Here is a 19,801-nt window from a genome sequence, read left to right as displayed (position 1 = left end):
TCATTTATTTGAGGATCTTGCCTTTGGCTCACTCCAGGGGAAACAGGGCAGCATTCCCACAGATGTGTGCTTACCGAGCTCCAGCCCTTAACCACAGCACAACAGGCCAAAATAACACTTTCCACCATGTGAACAATGGAGATGTTCAACCCAGAACACAAGTTCAACATAAAGTAAACCACTGGACCACAAACAGGTAATGTGGACAAAAATCTACTACTTTGATCCAACACTGCTCCTATCACTAATATTTTGGTGTCCTAACAAATAAGAGTATATAACTGTCATTTAAGTTATTTTCATTTCTGTAGCTGTAGTTCTTCCTTACTTATGTAAGAAGGAACTCCTAAAATTTTACTTCAATGTTTAGTGAGAACAATACTTTGCAACAAGGATTTCCTTAGGCTAATTGAATGAATTGCTAATTAATTGTAATTCATTGCCTTTCACTTTTTTGAGAAACTGTTTCCTTGTGTCAGGAAGAAAAAGTGGTACACAGAACCAAACAGGATAAGCCAACAGATTTAAATTCTATTTCTGCTCTAAGTCACACCAGCAAACACAGGTGTATGCTGGTACCTGATCATTCAAAGGCAGCTGGAAGGGATGCTGCTCAAACACCACTTCTGTTACCCCTAGGAGTCCACAGTTTGCAGATGGGAAATGGCCTCAGAAAACGGGCATGCAATAGCTTGGTCTTTGGATTTAGAAAGGGAGAATCTACTTTCTCTCTCTACAATATCTGTGTACGTGCCCTCTCCTCCCAGTCTTCCCTAGTTCTCCCAGTATTTCTCATTCAAGATTCCTTCTACATCTTTACCAAAATTTACCACTATTTCTAACATTCACCTGTAAATTTAGTGGATGCACAGGCTATAACAGGAGATTTAAATTCTTAATCCCCCTCTACAACATCTTTAATCTAGTTTGTACTCATGCATTCAAATATTGTTATCTCTTAAGGCATCTAATGCCTTCTCTTCTTCGACACTGGCATAAAAATACCATGTGCTGTCTCAAGGGCTTGACAGCAGTAGGCTTTTCCCCTCTTTTTTAATCTACTGTTACATTGCTCCTCCCTGATTGTCTAACAGGCTAAACCCACAACACTTTTTTCTCTCTTCCAATGAGAGAGGTTAGAGGGAATTGTGATTGCTTTCAATTCCAATTTATCATCGATCTTTTCAGCTGCACGTGTAAAATACTACCTTTCAAATTTGAAATATGATCTCATATCCTACCTTTTATTTATTTAGTCACAGATTTACCTCTTTCACCAATTGCTTTTGGTCAGCTCTCAGTTTCCTCAAAATTGTCTGTATGCTGATGCTTCATCAGCTCTAAACACTGACAACTCCCTTAACAGCCTTTTCTGCTAATTTGTAAAATGTATATCCTGTATACAGCAGATGTCAGAACTCTCATCTCTTACAGCAGACAACAAGCATGTTTTGAAAACCAGGCTATATGTGATGATTTCAAACTTATAGCACTTCAACCTTTGCCAAGATCACGCTATTAAAAACCTCCTTACTTAAATACTTGTAGAGATTGGCCTAGCATAGATTAGCTCAATAAATTTGCTAATCTGTTGTGTCCCACAGCTGAAAACATGTCAGTGAAACTTAAAAATACAAGGAGACTTACTATTCCACATCACTGTGAAACCAAAGTATCAAAAGCTTATAAAACTCAGCATGTCAACCACTTGATAAGAGAGCAATAAAAAAAAAAAAGGGAAAAAAATACCCTTCAAAATTTACTGGGAAGCTCACCTTTTAAAATAAAGAAATGTGGTATTTTCTTGCTTAAGATCTAGTAATAAGACCAGTATAATATGAAAACCTACCTAAGTGTGAAATACAGTGAATAAATTAAGCCAATTCATTACTCCCTCTTAGAGATACCATCTTCATTTCTAACTTTTAGACACAAGATTTGGTTAAACTTAATACTCATTAAAGCTCAGCCACAACACAAAACACAATTTAATCCTAAAACTAAGGCACAATTTTCAGACAAAATTTACTCAAGCTTTTGACTGTGTATGCACTAGCCTTTCAAACCCACTGTGTTCCGTGATGCCCTGATGAATCTCTCTCTCAAAAACAAAAAAAGCGCCATTTTTCAAAATCACTCTTCTGATCATGGTTTACAAATAACATATGGGCCTGAGCCAGACAAACACAAACCCTTGCAAAGTTCCTGGTTTCTCATATGCCAGGTTTGTAATATCATGACCTATTCACAAGTAGTTCTACACATTCACTCGGTCGTATCCAGACTAATTCATTATCACACTGGCACTGCATACAAAAAGCACGAACCACACAGCTCTAAAATTCTATGTGGTCTATACAAATACATTTTTTAACAGAAATCCAAGCACTACTCACCACATGAAGAATTTTGTTCTCTGTTTCATATACTGTGCAATCCTGAAAAAGTAAAGCAGAAAAGGCATATTAAGTTGGTCCAATCATTCCTTCTTCCTTGATTTATCATTAAAAAGACTTGAACTGAATTGAAAAGTCCTTAGGATGAAACACAATATTTCGAAGACTTGGACAGAATGAAAGTGTGAAGCCACCACAGAAAAGCAATACTGGTAAATGTTTGTATCTATTCCCTAGTTCTTGTTGCTTTCTTCCTCAAGACAGACAGCGCTCTTTCTCCACTTTACATTCTTTTGGCACATACCAGCTAGTCCCATGTATACCAGACATGTGCCTTCAATCAGTCATACCTGACCACGGACAAAAATTACCTGCTTCTAGTGGTAACACTGAAAAACAGAGATACCAGCAATAGTCGTAAGTGACTAAGAAAGGAAACAAAGATGGAAACAATTCTTGCTGAGCTGAACTGACATATTTGCACACTCAGCCAAAGAAGGGAAGGAAAACCCTGGGAGAAGGAAGAAGAGTTGTTTGTTTATAACATAGGATGACAATGGTAGGGAGGAGAAACGCCAAATAAAACACATAGGAAACTTGAGGCAGACCCTCTTGTTACACACAGCCTGCTGGGGACTGCATGTACATTCTTGTCACCGTATGTAGCATGTGAGGCAGGTTCCACAGGCAAGGCTAACAGACGGGAGTCTGGGACTGTGGAAGTTTTTCTGACAGACCAAAATCTCAGTGGATATAAAGAAATGGAATTAACAAGGCAGAGAGTACATGAAATACAACCGGTGAAAGAACATTCTATTATAAGAGTAGCTTTACAGTAATTAGTGCAAGCTCTGTTTAGAACAGATGCTTTATATCCTATCTAATAAACCACATGAAAAATGGGACTAAGTTTTCATGTTTAAAGTCTCATTTTTAAAATCATCTTATCCTGCTAGAAAAAACCCTTTTTTATATGCAACTGTTTATATTCAAAAAGAATGAACTTTTAATCCACGAAACACTTCCAGTGTTACTCAGGCAAGAAAAGCCAATGTGTTCTTCAGCTTCATATAAAGAACGTATGCAGAAGTAGCTGGTTGATCAGGGAGCATTTTCCTAATAACAGCTGTTGGCATTCATGAAACATTTGCCAGTAAGCATAACCGGAAAGAAAATCTAACACATTTAATTATATGCAGACATCAATGAAGTATTTGCAATCTTAGTAGCAAAACACACATTTCATTGTTATATGTGGGAGGGCATGTAACATTTTCAATCTGGATACATCTATTTTCTGCATGGTTTCTTATGAATCATTTTGCAAAAATAGCAGGAAGAGATTGCAACATTTATATTGAAGAACAAAAAAAAAAGTGCTTATAAGCAGAGATAATTATTTCATTGGTAATAAGAAGAATTTACTGTAAGTTTAAACATTCAGCTTAAAGAGGATACTGTCTGAGAAGTTTCACTACTAAAGGAAGAAGGATTCTGTGTTCTCAAATACTGTATAGGTTTATTACAAACAAGAAAGCAGTGAATAACAGAGAAATACTGCTAAATCCTTGAAATTAATCTCTTCCACGATCATGATATATGATAAGCATAAATTATATGCTTATTTTTAGCAAACCAGGAGTATATATAAAAAAATTAAAATATTTCTGAATCCACAAAAGACAGTAAAACAAGTGGAAAACTTCTCAGGTATCCAGTCTATGAACAGATTCACTCTTAACTTCTCTCCTCAACATATAATTCCCTACAAATTCAGGGTCTGGGAAGAGGAACTGCTAAATGAGTTCATCCCATAGCAGATAGCAGACTGTTGATATTACATCTTCATATTCAGTAACAAGAGAAAAATTAACAGTTCTGTAAACAGAAAATCTGGAGGACAGCAAATGCAATGTTTAGGCAAAAACCCCACAATTTCAAAATATATTTTTTCCATACATGAATGACATCCAACTAAACATTATTTAAGCATGAAGTCGGGGAAACATGCAGGAACGTAAAGAGCCAAAGACCAGAGCAGCCCTGAAGTCTAGGATTCAAAGAAGCCTAGGAAAAGGTCACCAAGCTGATCCCTGCAGCTCGTTTCAACTTCCTGCAGCCATCCCTAGAGATGAGGGGCTGAGGCTGCTTCTGAACGGCCCCAGGAGCAAAAACCACATGTCACTTTCTGTAATCAGGGACAGCTTATTTCCCTTTGGCTACCTTGTGCTTTATCTTTAAGCAAGTGCTGAAGATAACTGCGCCCACCCTCTACAAACATCCCTTAGGTGGCATGGTAAGCTGAATACAAATTACTGGGGGCCTTTGCCATTTACAGTTACTGCTTTTTCATACCCATTTCAATTCAACTAAAAAAGCTCAAAGCACTTGAGAACTATAAAAAGTCTCTAACTATGCAATTAGAAATAAATTTTTGTTCTTAGTAGCATACCACCCACACCTGGAAAATGCCTCTTCCTTCCATACAAGCCCGTATGAAAGATTTTCTTAAATATCTGTTTAACCACAGTATCAAAACATTGCAATTAAGGAATGAAACAGATCATATGCAAGTTTAACATCAACTTTTTTCTACTTCAGAAAAGCAAGAACACACACAAAAATCTGCAACCAAGCTTTACTCCTACACAAGATAAAAATTTGCTATTCACTTAGCTAAACAATACTGTGATTATCTCTGAACTGAAATACACAGTTACAGCAAGGACAAGGTATATCACTTGTACCTGTTTATTGTCTGAACTTTACACATATATTCACTGCCATACTATAACTAAAGCTAGGCTATGTGATCTTCTAACCAACCAAATAAAGCTTCAGCTGAAGGAGTACAATGTTATTTTCTAAATGTGAATTATTTCCTAGAAGATTAATGATAGAGATTGTTAAATAAAGCAACAAAAGAAGTTGTTTTAATTTATATTTCCTGAAGACAGTCAAATAGTGGCCATAAGCAGTTTGAGAGAGAAAAATGGGACAGTGTCATCCACAAAAAGAGGGAAATAAGAGGGAAACATGAGGGAACAAGTTTATTACAAATATCAGATTTTCACTGTCACTCTTTCATGCTCTGCCTCATGCATAAAGAATGGCAAAAGTGACTTTTGTGGAGGCAGCTGGAACTAGGCTAAAATCCCCAAAAACGGAAACATGAGCTCCAAAACTGGAAATAAAACGTAACGCAGTAAGGGAGAAAGATAAGAAAAGCAAGAACAAACCACACAAATCAGGGAGAGGATTCATCTGCATTTTGAATACTAGTATAGTTTTAAAATCTAATGTTAAGACTACAAGGTAAGGTAGCAAGACCTACACTACACACTGAAGCTGAGAGGCATCACTCATTTCTTCCAGAAGCTCTGACCTTCATAACCACAATTCTGCATTATTTCTACAAAAAAAAAAAATTGTGAGTTTTATCTGCACAGATCCTACCATAATGTCATAAGGAATAATTACTAAGCACATTTAAATTAAAGCCACCAAATTAGACAGCACTGGCTTGTGGCAATGCTGCAAAATGTACACGTATCACTGTGGCCTGTCCCAGACATTGCTAGAACAAACTACATATGAAACAACATACATAAAATACAAATATTTGTGGGGTTTTTTTTCAAAAAAAGTGTTTATGATGCTATATTTTTCCTTTTTTTTTCTTTTAGTTCTACCCTCACTATTATTACCTTTTTTTAACATTTGTCTTAGTATGTCACAGAAGTGGAGAATGGGGTCAGCTAATTACACTAGCACTTTTCTTACATTTTGTTTTCTTTGCACCTAAGTTGATTAAATCTTAACTCAAAACGTGAAGTACTGAGATACAGAAGACCTGCCAACTCATCCTACTGCTCACATATCCCACAGGTAAAAAAATGTTCATGCAGTTCTCTAGAACTCTAACTATGGGATAACAATTCAGCAGAAAACACTTCTATTTTTGCATACACATGATCTGGTGTACAAGTTCAAGTTGGCAACCTGTCAAATTGCAATTACCTATCAAACACACCTCTCAGGATACTTGCAGCCTATAATCTCAGAACGTGTCATCATTATTACCACTACTACTATTATTATTACCATTCATGGTTTTGCCACATATTCTAGGCAGCTGCTGCACTGTACTTTTGGCAGTTCCTGTCAACTCCGTAACTTAACTTCAGAATAAAATTATGCTAGTTCAAAAAATAAAATACATACATACAAATAGTTAATGGAGAAAAAATGGGAGAAATGCAGAAATATACGCATTATTTCTTTCAGCAACATTTCAGCATTTCTAGTAATCCTTAGACCAGAGTGCTCAGGAGACAGCATGGGCTTCTTTCACTGTAATTTGTTGTTCAGCAGAATGCCTTAGATGCTCATGTATACGTATTTTTTTCCTACCAGGTAAAGCAATTTCTTAGGTAGAATTGATCCAGAAGCAGGTTATATGATTTTCAGCAACAAACTCTGAATCTCCCAGTTCTTAGGTAACACGTTAGCCAAAAAATGTCCTTTATAAATTCATATGATAATAGCATTGCCCAGAAGCAGGCTGTGTGATGGAGTAAACTGGAGTAGCTTGTAAAGAACAAGAGCTTGCCATGAGATTATTCATTCTCCAGGTAGATTATTCTTTCAAGCCACTTCTGGTGGAGCTACTTGCCTGTTTTTTTCATTTATTTTCCTCTGTAGTCCAACTGAACTTAGATGAAGGCAATTTACATGTATGTATTTGTGTATATTGCACTGTTTTTTTCTAGCATTTTGCAGATAAAAATGTAGGCAATTGTGTTAGGAACACCATTTTAGAAGTGGTAGTAAAATCACCCGGGAAATGCATCTTTCATGAGCAACTCCCCTCATCTTCCATGCCTAGTTTGAAGAGGGCACCAGCTAGACTTTATTAACTGCTTAAAACCAGATGTCTGATAGAATTGCTGTAACCATTGTTTTTAAAGTCATGCAAAATGTTCTAAACTCTGTAACTCCAATACTCTATTTGTAACAAAAATAATGAATTACATGATTGCTAAAAGAGGGTTCAGACTCTCACGCACTGCCAAACCTTTGGCACAAAATCTCTCTCAAGCAATGTAGCCATTGGTTGGAATTAAACCAAGCCATCCTTTAAATCCCTTTGCTTCTCAAATTGATTAAAACTGTAACTGAATCCTTTAATAGCAGTATAAGTCAAATGGATGATCTGTAAGTCTTGCTACTTAGCAATAATAAAAAATAATTAACTTGAGAATGCCCAGACATAACTCCCAGTCCCTTCAGTCCCAGTACCACACCAACAAAAATAAGTTGTTCTGGCTTCAAGGATCCTACTCTGAGCCTGTTCAAGTGTCACTAGCTCTAGGGAACTTATGCCACTGGCTCTAGAAAGGCTCATTTGGTTTGAATTCTGCCCAATTCAGCACTAGCAAGAGAGCCACAAGACTGAGGTTTGCTGGAATTGTCACTGAGGGTTCTCACAGAAGTTCTCAACAACACTGATGACAAAGTCTAAAGCTCTGTCAACACATGAAGAAGGCAAAAGTTTTATAACTTTCAGTATATTTTATTATTACCCTTCATTGCTTTTCCTGGACCAAGGCAAGGTACAAGGGCAAGACAGGTTGAGTTCATTTGGTCTTTCACTAAAATTAGAAAATACATAGAAAATGTATCTAATACAGCTGATGGCAGGAATAAACAATGACAGCTCTAAAACAATAAACTTGACCAATATCCTAGAATGGTTTGGGTTGGAAGGGATCTTAAAGATCATCTAGTCGCAATACCACTGCCGTGAGCAGGGATGCCACCCGTCAGACCAGGTTGCTCAAAGGCTCATCCAGCCTGGCCTTGAACATTTGGAAGGATTGGGGCATCCACAATTCTTCTGGGCAACCTGTTGCAGTGTCTCATGACCAACACAGTGAAAATCTTTTCCTATGTCTAATCTAAATCTGCTCTCTTTCAGCTTAAAGCCATTACCCCTTGTCCTATCCCCCATGCCCTTGTAGAAAGTCTCTCTTCAGCTCTCTTATATAGTCCCCTTTAGGTACTGAAAGGCTGCCATAAGGTATCCCTGATGTCTTCTTTTCCCCAGGCTGAACAGCCGCAACTCACTCAGCCCATCTCCACAGGAGAGGTTCTCCAGTGCTCTGATCATCTTCGTGGACTTGCTCCAACAGGTCCACATCTTTCTTACATGGGGGCCCCAGTGCTTGATGCAGCCCTGCAGGTGGGGTCTCATGAGAAGGGTGAATCACCTCCCCTGACCTGTTGCTCACACTGCTTTTGAAGCAGCCCAGGATATGGTTGGCTGTGACAAAATGCTGTGTTCTATAATTCATGATGATCAAAAAACCGATGGATACCACGGAACTCTGCTCAGACTGTGATTTACAAGTATGTCTGTGTAATTACTGCAATAGTAGAACACAAATTGGCAAGATATACAGCTCTGTTCAATCCCCTACCCTCCAACTCACTTTACAAAAACAAAAAACTCTTAAATACCCCAAAAGCTACAGAAGTTGGCAAGCAGGTTACGTTCTCTTCTCGCAACATGCAAAGGACTAAGAGCTTGACACAGTCAGAGGTTTCCTGAGGTGCTTTACCACATCTTAGATTTTAAGAGGTCTAGCAGGTTTTTGGATACAAAAGGTATGGCTCTGGGGACACTGACAATTACACATTTGGAACAGAGGAAGGGAGAAAGGAAATACTTTTTTCCTGTCTTTTACCTAAAATGCAATAGCAAGCTCCTCTAAGCTACACAACACCCAGTGCTTGCACAGACAACCCTTGGCTGCTGCCATAGAAAATTAATACATAAAATTACACAGATGTTGTTACTACACTGTATTTCTAAGTAACCATCCCAAAATATGCTCTTTCCACGACTTTCTTTCCACTGAGCTGCTCCAAAAGTCTCCTATCATGGCTGTTCCGACTGCTACAGTCCCAGGGAGCTCTATCCTCATCTCTCCCCTTTGCTGCAACCTCTTCCCTACTGCTCAGCAGCCTCCTAAAATCATGCTGCTTTAATTATCATCTCTGTGCAGATGAGTCACAGATCTCTCGTCCCTTCTGTTCAGATTCACAGTTCAGAATCTCCTTCTGGATATTTGCCACCAGCCCTAACACAGTGTGCTGGAAAGCTGAAATCACGTTTCTTCCCAAACACTCCCTGTTCTCCCTTTCTTTCCGAGTCTCTGTCAACAGCTCTACCACCTTATGTCCCACAAGCTCACAACCTGGGTGCCATTTTCAACTCCTCTTCGCTTCCCACACAAATCCTGTCGATTTTATTCCCATTGCCGTTCAGAAATATTTGCTTTCTTTCTCACTTATGCCACAGTTATTCAATCCCTGCAGTTCCTTGCCACTGGGTCTATGGCATCCTCACTCTATTATTATTCCCTTCCCCTCCACACTGTAGCCAGAACTCATCTGTACCTGCAGAACCCACTCTGTCCTCCCCCATCAGGAACATGCATAAGGACGGACAGGGGTGGGAGAAAGCAGAATGGTGAGCACACATCTTTTAACAAAGTAAGGGGAGAGGAAAAAATCTCTATTGGAAAAATACAGTTCAAGCCACTAAATAAATGCTACAGAAAAGGACATTTCCTATGCAACCTACACAAATGTTTCTGAAAGTCTAGAGCCTTTCCCTGAAAATGTAATAAATGTAATAAACCTGCAGTACTCTAAGTTCATAACCTTTGTGTACAAACTAATAGCAATTACCCTGCCTACTGAGTACAAAGAATTGCTTTAATTTTATTTAAACAATCTGTGTGGAGTGGCACCTATCACCATAGTAACAGAATACTTCATGTAGGAATTTAATACAACTTACATAAATCACCCACAGATCAAGCAACTACTGGGCAAAATTGCTCGCTGGATTAAGAGAGATGCAATGGGTACACTAAGCTCTTTTATTCTATCTTTCTGAAGTCATTTTCCATTTCCAATTATTTCTACCCTTCCACCTATAAAAGACATCATCTGGCTTTCCCTAGGGATCTGGTCACATATTAATTCTTACTTTGCATATAGAAAGTTACACTTCTCCCTTGTTTCTAAAATGAGCCAGTATACCATTAGGTCAGAAACCACAGCCAGTATTTCAACACTGACTAAAATCACACTGATACTTGCTCATATATCCTGCCAGAATCTAAGTGCTTACATGGTCTAAATTGAATTTCAGTTGTTCAGGTGATTTCTCTACTTGGTGACATTCTCAGCAGGTACAAATAAAATCCACTGAAGCTATCAACAGATGAGAGACTGGAATTGAGGCAAAAATGGTCCGTTCAAAGGAGAAATAAACAATTGAAAAACCGTTTTATTCACACCTCTAATTAACCATCATGCATTTAAAACTCTTATCTTTCATTACTGACACGCAAAATAGAGCTTGTAGCATGATGTATTGTGCAGTTCTTAAGTTTTCAATGACACTTCCAAGACAATTTAGAGGTAAATAAATTCTTAATTTTTCAATTCTGCTATTCCTCTAGTACTGTCATGAGAAAGAATTCTGGTTTATAAAGCACAACTACAGCAAAATATTTCATGTTTCATATTTTGCCTAGGTAGCTATTTTGCCAACAGAGGAAATAAAATTAATTGAACTGGAAAAAAGTAATGATATTTAGGTAAATGGCATTTCAGACTCAACCATAACTTGAATGTTTCATAATGGACCATCTGAAATTGTTTATGTATTTTTAATGGACTTAAGCAAATAAACACACACATATTCCCGAAATAAAGATAGAGACTACACTTTTTCATGCTTAAGGCTTTTACAGCCACTTAGCAACAGATGGTTTCTGTACTTCACTACACTGAAGTGGAATCTTGCTTCACTGCACCTGGTTACAGAGATCATACTGCCTCTGGGAAGGGAAATCAGTTTCCAAAGTAAAAGAAATGCAGAGTCTTAGTCTTCAAATCTACTGATATGACCAACATGATAGATCATCATTAATAATTCAATTTTCCATTTATAAAGAATTACACAGTAAGCATGGCATATCCCCTCTTTGCCTCTATTCAAATGGAAACTGTGATGCCACTCAGCGTGCACTGACACAGTGCCCACAACAATCAGTCTAAGAAAAAAAGCTTTCATTTAAAGGAAACATATGAGATATGAAAACACATTTTCCCCCTCTGTCTACACTTCATCTCAGTTTCCACCAACTTTCTGCTACTTTCTGCAAGTGTTTCCATGAGTGCATGAGTTAACTCGACAGTTCCTGACTCTTTCACTGTCACCTTGACCCAGTCAGGCTCCTTTTTTTGGAAAAATTTAACAGCTGCTTCGGTTTACCAGCATATGCCCCATCAAAAAGACTACTCCTTTTTTCACAAATTATTCTGCTTTGTGTTTCATTTTTTCCCCATATTCAGAGGCTGTCAATCATTAATCTGGAAGAAAAACAACCAAAGAAAAAGAACTCCAAACAAGGCAACACCAACCCATTTTTGCTTTCTGGTCACTAAGCTTCTTACATACTCAGTATTCTTTTGAATATTTCAGTGGTTTTTTGATTTTGGTTTTTTCTTTCCATCAACTAGGCAAAGAAACCACTTTCTCTAAGAATGGAAGAGAAAACACAGCTAACAAATTCACAGAGCTTTACAGAGTGGTAGCTTCACAAGTTTGGAAAAATAATGCTACAGCTCTCACAACATATATATCAATGACAACTAATGAGTCATCAAATTGGTTTTAGTAGTGGTTCATTCCAATAGATTATTACTGGCATTTTAATCTTTGAGGTATTCCATGCTTAACTCCGTTTCAAAAAGCACTTTAAAACTTAAATCAAAGGACTATATATATATAAGTTAGCCATTTCAAGGGGAAAAAAAAGTATGATAAAATAGCAGAAAGAAACTACCAGAATCATAAAAAGGCATCAATGTAAGTACCTTAGGCACTTTTTTACATTACATTAAATTACATCTGAAATTTTCTGTAAAACTGTGTTATAGATAAATAAGCTACTCTGCTATGAAAAAGAGAAAAACATTACTAAACAGCATAAATTGAAACGACTTTGATTTAGCTTCTTGTAAACAGAAACAGCTTCATATTTCCAACAATCCTTTAATTCCTATTTTAGCTTATACATTATACATTGACTTTTAAAAGTCAACTGCAAGAAAACAACTGCACAGAACAACATGTATCCTGTAACACCACAACTTCTGAGGACTGCTTTGAACCTCACGCAACAGAAAATCTTGCATAAGAGCAGCACACGAAGGATACAAGGTGAGTCTGAATTTCTGTCAGCATTACTTACAATGAGTTTATATAACACTCTCACATGAACACCCTTTTGATGTCATCTATACAGGCATATATTGCCTGGGTATTGTTTTCAAGGGGAGCTTTTGGTTCTAACTTTCCCCCACATCTATTTAGCTACCCACTTGTACACTTACCCCCTACTTGCACACTTATCTAAAATGGAGGCATTTTGTATAAACAATGTACTATGCACACATATACTTTAAACTTCAAGAATGTGGCCTCCTTATCATGAACTACTTTTATTTAAAAAAAGGGGAGAGGGAGAAGATTATTACCATAGTAGGCTAACAAAGATTTTCCTGTGAGCATTTTGGTAACAGAAGGAATAATGTTGAAAATTCAAATAAAAAACTTGAAAATTTAATACGTAGCTGTTTCCAGCAAACACATGTTGCTTTGAAAATATAAACAAGCTGGAAGCGCAAAGCAGCTTTAATGAAGAACCAATAAAAGATTTACACCACTAAACTATTCAAACCAGTTTATAAGCTAAAGATACCTGAGGTAATTAGCTACTTGGTATGACCTGAAATTAAAAAACTTTAAGCTATATTAAGCAAGGCTTTAAAGTCCTTAATAACTAGGACTTAAAACAAAAGTGAGGAATTGTGATTGAAAAGATTATATGAGAGATACTTTGTAAAAATAGTGCTAAGGATATTATTCTTCTTCATTCACATATTTGATATTGTCCTTACCAAATGAATAGAACCATTTTATATTACTGCATTTGGATTCTGAGTCAGAGCAGGGGAGCTGAGAAAGTAAATTTCCATTTTATCCTTTTAACTGGAAAGCAAGCCTGAACTTAATGTTTCTCAGTGAGATTTAATATTTGAAAAATTCCTCAGTTAAAGTTACAGACATTTGATTACAAAAACTGCAGCGATATGCAAAAACAGTGTATTACTTAAGAAATAACTCATGATCCTTTACAATAGTTTTTATCTGAAAAATAACAATGGCTAAAAGCCCAAAAAGAATACTACCCTGGTATGGGAAATGCGTCCACTGGGGTAAGGAGTAGGGGCAACCCCTTTTTTTTTTTGTATGTCAAATACTTTTAAATGGGGAGTAAGCTCCAAATCCCTCAGCTGATGCAGCACACAGGGCACTTCTCTATGCACTCATATCAGAGCTTTTAGCTCCCAAATCCCAGGTGGTTATAATGTCCAGACAGCGTATTTGTGGATGGTTGTCTTGGTCTTTGCTGTTTTCCCTCCTGGACACCACCTCCCAAACTGCATCGCTAAAGTTCTCACCTCACATCATTCAAAATCCGAGTTTATCTCCAAATGTTGCTGTGAGACAGCTGATGTCAGAAGTGTGCTCTGTGACAACAATGCAAGACAGACCCATGCCAGCCAAGTGACTACTCTCCATCTCCACCCCTGCTACAGTGAACTGCTTCCATCACACAATCCCTCTTTAAAGTGGTGTTTAGGTGGAGAATTAAATGCAGTGAAGCTTCTATAGAGGAGTATTTACATGCCTATAGCCATGCTTCTGCTGGGGCATATCGCTAAGTAAATCCCACAAGACATTAAAGCTGCAAGATAAACATTAGTGGTTTAAAACTAAATAAACACAGCAAATCATTGTGAAAGCTGATTAAGGAAAGTAAAAAAACATGTGATGAGGGCTACTAATGATTACTATTAAAGAGCTATAAAAGAAATAGGGTGTTCAGCAGCAAGATTTCTTTAAATGTCTGGTAACTTACAAAGTCAATATAAAATCAGACTTTTCAGATATTCCCAAGATTTCCAGGGTTTCAATTCTAAAGAAGAAAGTTTCTTTAGTGAAACCCTAACGAATTCCTAAGGAATAAAAGCATTGAGAATGATAATAAAAGCTACCTACAGATTGCCTAAGAAAGCAAGGTATTTTCTGTTCCCTACTTTATGAGCATAGCTACTGCTACCTCTCTAAAACAAAACCAGGACACTTAAAATGACCAGTTCCTGGCACCTCCTGAAGTTAAACAACCCAACTAACTAAGTCAATAGCAAGACTTCCATGAACACCATCGAGGCAAGAGCATCTCACGTTCTTCCTGATGTGCATTTGTGGCTGAAACAACTCTGTTGGCACATATCTAAATTCAGGAATGAACCAAAGGGGAACAAATCACATCCCAAAACAATCACCCCCCACCCCCCAACCTGTTCACCCATAGCTCTTTAACGTTTATCTTGTATCACTGAGAAAAAAAAGGCCTTTTTTATTCATTGCAGAGGAAACAGAGAGAACAGATAATGCTCAGCCTTTGATTCCTATAGAGAGGTAGATAGTGTAGGAGAGAAAGGCACAGTGCAAGGAAATAGTAGGAAAAATCATAATAGTCTCATTAATTTGTTTGTCTTTTTTTTTCCTTCAGTGTTCTACTGCAAGGGAAGAGCTGATTATAAAAATGAGCAAGAATGCAAGCCTTGAATTAAATAAGCCATCAGCAAGGATGATGGTATCAAGACTGAAAACCTGCAGCAAGAGGCTATGAAATAATATCCTAAAATCCTAAGGGGGAGAAAAAAATCCCTAAGCCAAAATAAAGCAGCTGCATAGAAGCAGATGATTAGTGCAAAAGCAAAGCAGGCTACAGTAACTTGCAGTTACTTGAAGGACTTGCTTCCATTGGCAAATATCCACTGCACACTGGCCTATCAGGTCCTGGGCAATGTGCAACATACATAGAAAATTAAATGGTTAAAACAAAGTATGTGTCTTCCTGCATTTTATTCCAGAGTTGTCTCTAAGAAATTATTATAACTCGAACTTTGCTAATTATTTAAAGGTTAAAGCACAAACACTCAGTACATTTTCTTAGATTTCATACTTATAAGAGAGATGTAATTCTGTCACTTTTTTTTTAATTATCCATTTAGTTCTGATAATAGGGGGGGACACGACTCAATATCACTAAATTCTATGAAGAAACACTGACATTACAATTAGCTACAAAATGTGCAAAATAAATCAAGCAAGCCACTGTAATTTTAGTACTTTTTACCCTCCATCTTGGCTAAAGAATCCTTTTTTGACTTTTGGTCAATAAATGTAAATTAATTAGCTGTAACTTAACACAAAAAAACCCTTATGGAACTCAGTTACTGGAGTTCTATTTTTAAATAGTACAAATGTCTTAAAAATTCAGAGGTATTAAAAATGTGTAGACTGTATAGTTTTATAAACCTTTGAGCATTATAAAAAGCTGTTATCTGCTGTTAAAATAAAAACTGCAGCATTGCCTTGTCTCTTGGTCTTCCATCAAAAAAAGATTATAAATTATTTTAATTTAGCAAAGTACTATAAAGTACTTTGCATACAAAAGGAAAAAGATTCTGAGATAGAAAAAACACCTGTTGAGGTGATACTGAAAGACTGAATTTACAGTCTTAAGAAAGCACAATAAAGATTTTCAGTATGCTCAACGGTCATATAGAAAAAAAGCTCAGCTAAGACATCTGAAATGCTACATTGGAATGCAATTGTTTTAAGCAGAGATCAAACCACGTGTCTTTGGGACTACTAATGGAATTTTTCATTATCATTCTTCTGACTACAGCCCAATTCAATTTCAGAGCATGATTAAATTTAGGCATATAAAGGCTCCTTTTGACTTCAAAGTGTAGATTCACAAACTGCTTCCTGATTGGGGAATGATGTTGTTCTTGGAGAAGGTAAAACTGCTGTTCTCCAAAGGTATTAAATAATAACAATTATTCTCACTCACACTGTAAAATATACATAGATAAATATTTACCTACACCACAGTGAATTAGTAGTATCATGGATAGGGATGAATTTGTAAGAAAATAAATTGATATTGAATTATTTCCTGAGAAATACTGCAGTAGTTGTTATTTTACCTACCTTCTCACTAATTGTGGACACATGAAAATGGACCAGGTGGCTCTTTCCCTAAATTAAAAACTAGACAGTGATGCACAGCTAATTCTGAAAAAAAACAGTTTGGAGAAGAGGAAGGGATGCCCTCCATGACTGCTTCTCCCACCCTACTGATCCCTCCTCACAGCTCAACAAGGCACAACAGGCTACAGGACAACAGATACAAAACACATGTCATGCCAAAGGCAGCCAAGAAGTTGAAGGCCTGGGCTCTTCTCCCACAGCCACCAGTGCTGGCACCTCCATCCCAGTTTGAGGCAGGGTGATGGGAGGAGCCCAGGGCAGCCAAAGGATGGACCGGCAGCGTTACCCCTTCCGCCTGGGCCTGGAAAGCAAACAGGCACCCTCACTGTGGCCAGCGGGGACGGAAAAGCTCATCCTCCATTTCCACATCAAAACCCCCCCACAGAATTGAGGGTGAAAATAAAATAAATCTAAAAGTGAGAAATTTGCATTTCCCAGGCTTGAGCACGTGGGACTAGTAATACTGCTTCTTTCCAACTCAGGGGGGAGGCAAACACAGCAAATCATCAGTATTGCATTCATTTATGAAAGGGTTAGAAAAAATGCATTTCTTTTAGGAAAGGGAGAGTATCATCATACAAAGTCACACCAAGAGGCCATAGAAAAAGTTTAGTTTTTCTTAGTTTGGACTGATGCTTCTGAAACCAGAAAAAGTCTTAGTCCTCCTACCCAGCCCACTCTCTCCCCTTTTCTTCACTCTGTCTTCTCAAGTGCAAACAATCCCTCAAATTTCTGCTTGGCAGCAAAGAGACTTTTCATTTCAGCAGAACAACACACAAATAATGACAGACCTAAACCAGGGTGGGCTGGGGAAGGTTCTCAGGATTCCATTCCCAAATGAAGCCCGTTAAGCAAGTGCTTCTCATTATCTACTTCTGGATTTCTTAAAGGTAGCAGGTACAAAAATGTATTCAAAATATTCTACCTCGGTGGGAACATGTGCCATCCTAAAAAGTTTCTAGATGATATGAACTGTATGAAAGAGTAGAATACTAAAGTCCAATACACAGAGACCTTTTGAACCAGACAGCTAATTAAAAATTAAAGACAAAATATAAGAAATTAAATATACAAATTACGAAGTAGACATTAGATTAGAGAACCCAAGATGAATCTTACTACTGAGATATGCAGAGGCACATATTTTGCACAACTCAAACTATTATTATAAAACCAGGAAATAGAATTTTTAGAAAGCATTTACTAAGTACTAGTATTCCCTCAATCTGGTTAGACAATGATATAAACAGAGTAAAACAAAATTGTGTTAAGAATGTCATAGCCGTTTACAATTGAGGAAAAAATAAATTGCTAAGCAAATTGTCTCATACCTGTTGTACTATTGTTGTTAGTTCCAGACAAAGCTGTATGACATTATTTCTTGTTACTGAGTAATCTGTGACAGCAGCAAAAGGTGATCTAAAAAAAAAAAAAAAAAAAAAAAGTTGAATAGTACTAGCATATATTCACTTGCAGATTTAAATTCCTCTTTCAGAAATTCCATTTATGAAAGCATTATTTCTGACACTTTACTTCTGGACTGCCTTTACTCTCCCAGAAAAAAAAACCAGCTTGCCCTCTGCATTTGTTTTGGAATACCCTTATAAAGGCAACCAGAGGCACTACCTCCTCTTGAGATGGGAATGGTGTCCAGATGTGAATCAGATCAGAAAAGCTTTTGGCTGATTCACTGAGATTCTTGGGATTTGATCTAATATCTGGTGAAAGTAAGGGAGGGACTCAGAATAAGTAAAATCTTTATCTAAAGGGAGGAATAGCATTTAGAGACAGAGATGCATCAATGGTCAGAAGCAGCTGCAAAGCCTAAACTGGAAGCACAACCAAACATGCCCACACGTTATGCTACAGTCAGAAGTACTTACTGAAATGCACAGTGTAATCCAACATTTATAGACATTACCTACGTATATCCTATACCATAAAACTTCATGTTAGAATGTTTAAAACTCTTGCCTACCTGGAAGCTTGCCTGCTCTCTAGAAGCACTGCTAAAATGTATTTAGTTAATGAAGCTGGCAGTCATCTGATTTCTGTACTACAAGTCTCTCTTAATCTCTAAACTCAACTTGGCCTATATTCTATATTCAAGAAGTAGCCAAACACTAGGCAGGACTGGTATTTTCCCTAAAATGAGTAAAGACCTTGACTTAATCAGTGTTGCAAATGAGGTTTTCATGGACATTATTAGCATCATAAAGCTGGCATTTCTCGCTAATATACCTGCTTCCAACATTTAAAACAAACAAACAAACAAAAAGGTGGCAAAGAACCAGAAGGATTGTAATGCCTGAATAAACTAACAATAGATCATGCAAATGTGCCAAGATCTCAAAACAATACTTTAAGTGTGGATGCCTTTAAATTAAGCTGGGTGACTAATCCCTTCCCCAACTGCCTTCTTTCATCACTTCACACATATTTCTATATACCTTAAAGAGTTTTACAGCACTGGTTGTTATTTCGCCTTCCTTATCTAAGCCTAAAGACAAGCTTTCAGTACGCAAAGAACTCTGCTATAAGCAAGTCCAAATGATAACTGTAAATATAGTTCTACTGGTTCTAATAGGTTTCTAAATTTCTTTTCCATATACACAATTACTGAAATTTTAGTGCAGGCAGATTTGGAACTGCCCATTAATAACACCACATGAACTCGCCTATCTGTGTTGGCTTCATTTAGTGCTCTCTTTCTTCTCCAGGGCTCGCAATCCAGCCCTGAGGGTTCGTAAGACAGAATTAACTCTGAGGTGCTTACTCAAGTCTAGCAGCCTTAATTTGATGCAATACATCTCACAATGACATATACTTTCTGCCTGTATTTTCTAGAGAGAAAAGCTGTACATTCTTTTAAATTAAAAGTACAGAAATTGGAAGATAGGCAGAGTATAAGAAACATAAAAGAGACAGGACAGTGAGAGGACTTGGTGGACAGCATGTGGGTAGATTCCAAAAGGTGCCTTATGAAAGTTATTGGACACATTTATACAATCACAATCCAGAGTTCACGTTTTCTGTAGCGTATGGCAACCATACAGGAGGCACACACTACAGCAAGTCAACCCACAGATACACACACAGATCTCCTGAAGTTCAGGAGACA

At 37.4% G+C, this 19,801-nt stretch overlaps 1 protein-coding gene and 1 long non-coding RNA gene across 8 annotated transcripts in view; one reads left to right on the top strand and one right to left on the bottom strand.

The window, feature by feature from the left end:
• CNKSR2 (connector enhancer of kinase suppressor of Ras 2) overlaps window positions 1–19,801 on the bottom strand; it is a 207,917-nt gene that overhangs the window by 129,847 nt on the left and 58,269 nt on the right. For all 7 annotated transcript variants that reach the window (XM_050332516.1, XM_050332517.1, XM_050332518.1 and 4 more), the window contains exons 4-5: window positions 18,012–18,099; window positions 2,397–2,438 (exon numbers count right to left, since the gene is read on the bottom strand). In XM_050332516.1, coding sequence (XP_050188473.1) covers window positions 2,397–2,438; window positions 18,012–18,099 — 130 coding nt within the window. The remainder of the gene's footprint in view (window positions 1–2,396; window positions 2,439–18,011; window positions 18,100–19,801) is intronic.
• LOC126648898 (uncharacterized) lies at window positions 12,008–15,337 on the top strand. The gene is made up of 3 exons (XR_007630925.1): window positions 12,008–12,351; window positions 12,554–12,705; window positions 15,128–15,337. It is a non-coding gene; the product is annotated as an uncharacterized LOC126648898 (long non-coding RNA).

Source organism: Myiozetetes cayanensis, unplaced genomic scaffold (genome assembly GCF_022539395.1).
Source record: "Myiozetetes cayanensis isolate MyiCay16 unplaced genomic scaffold, myiCay2020 scf5-8, whole genome shotgun sequence".
NCBI classification, from domain to species: domain Eukaryota; kingdom Metazoa; phylum Chordata; class Aves; order Passeriformes; family Tyrannidae; genus Myiozetetes; species Myiozetetes cayanensis.
Note: the sequence above shows the minus strand (reverse complement) of the source record. Positions and strands in the feature narration are given on the sequence as shown.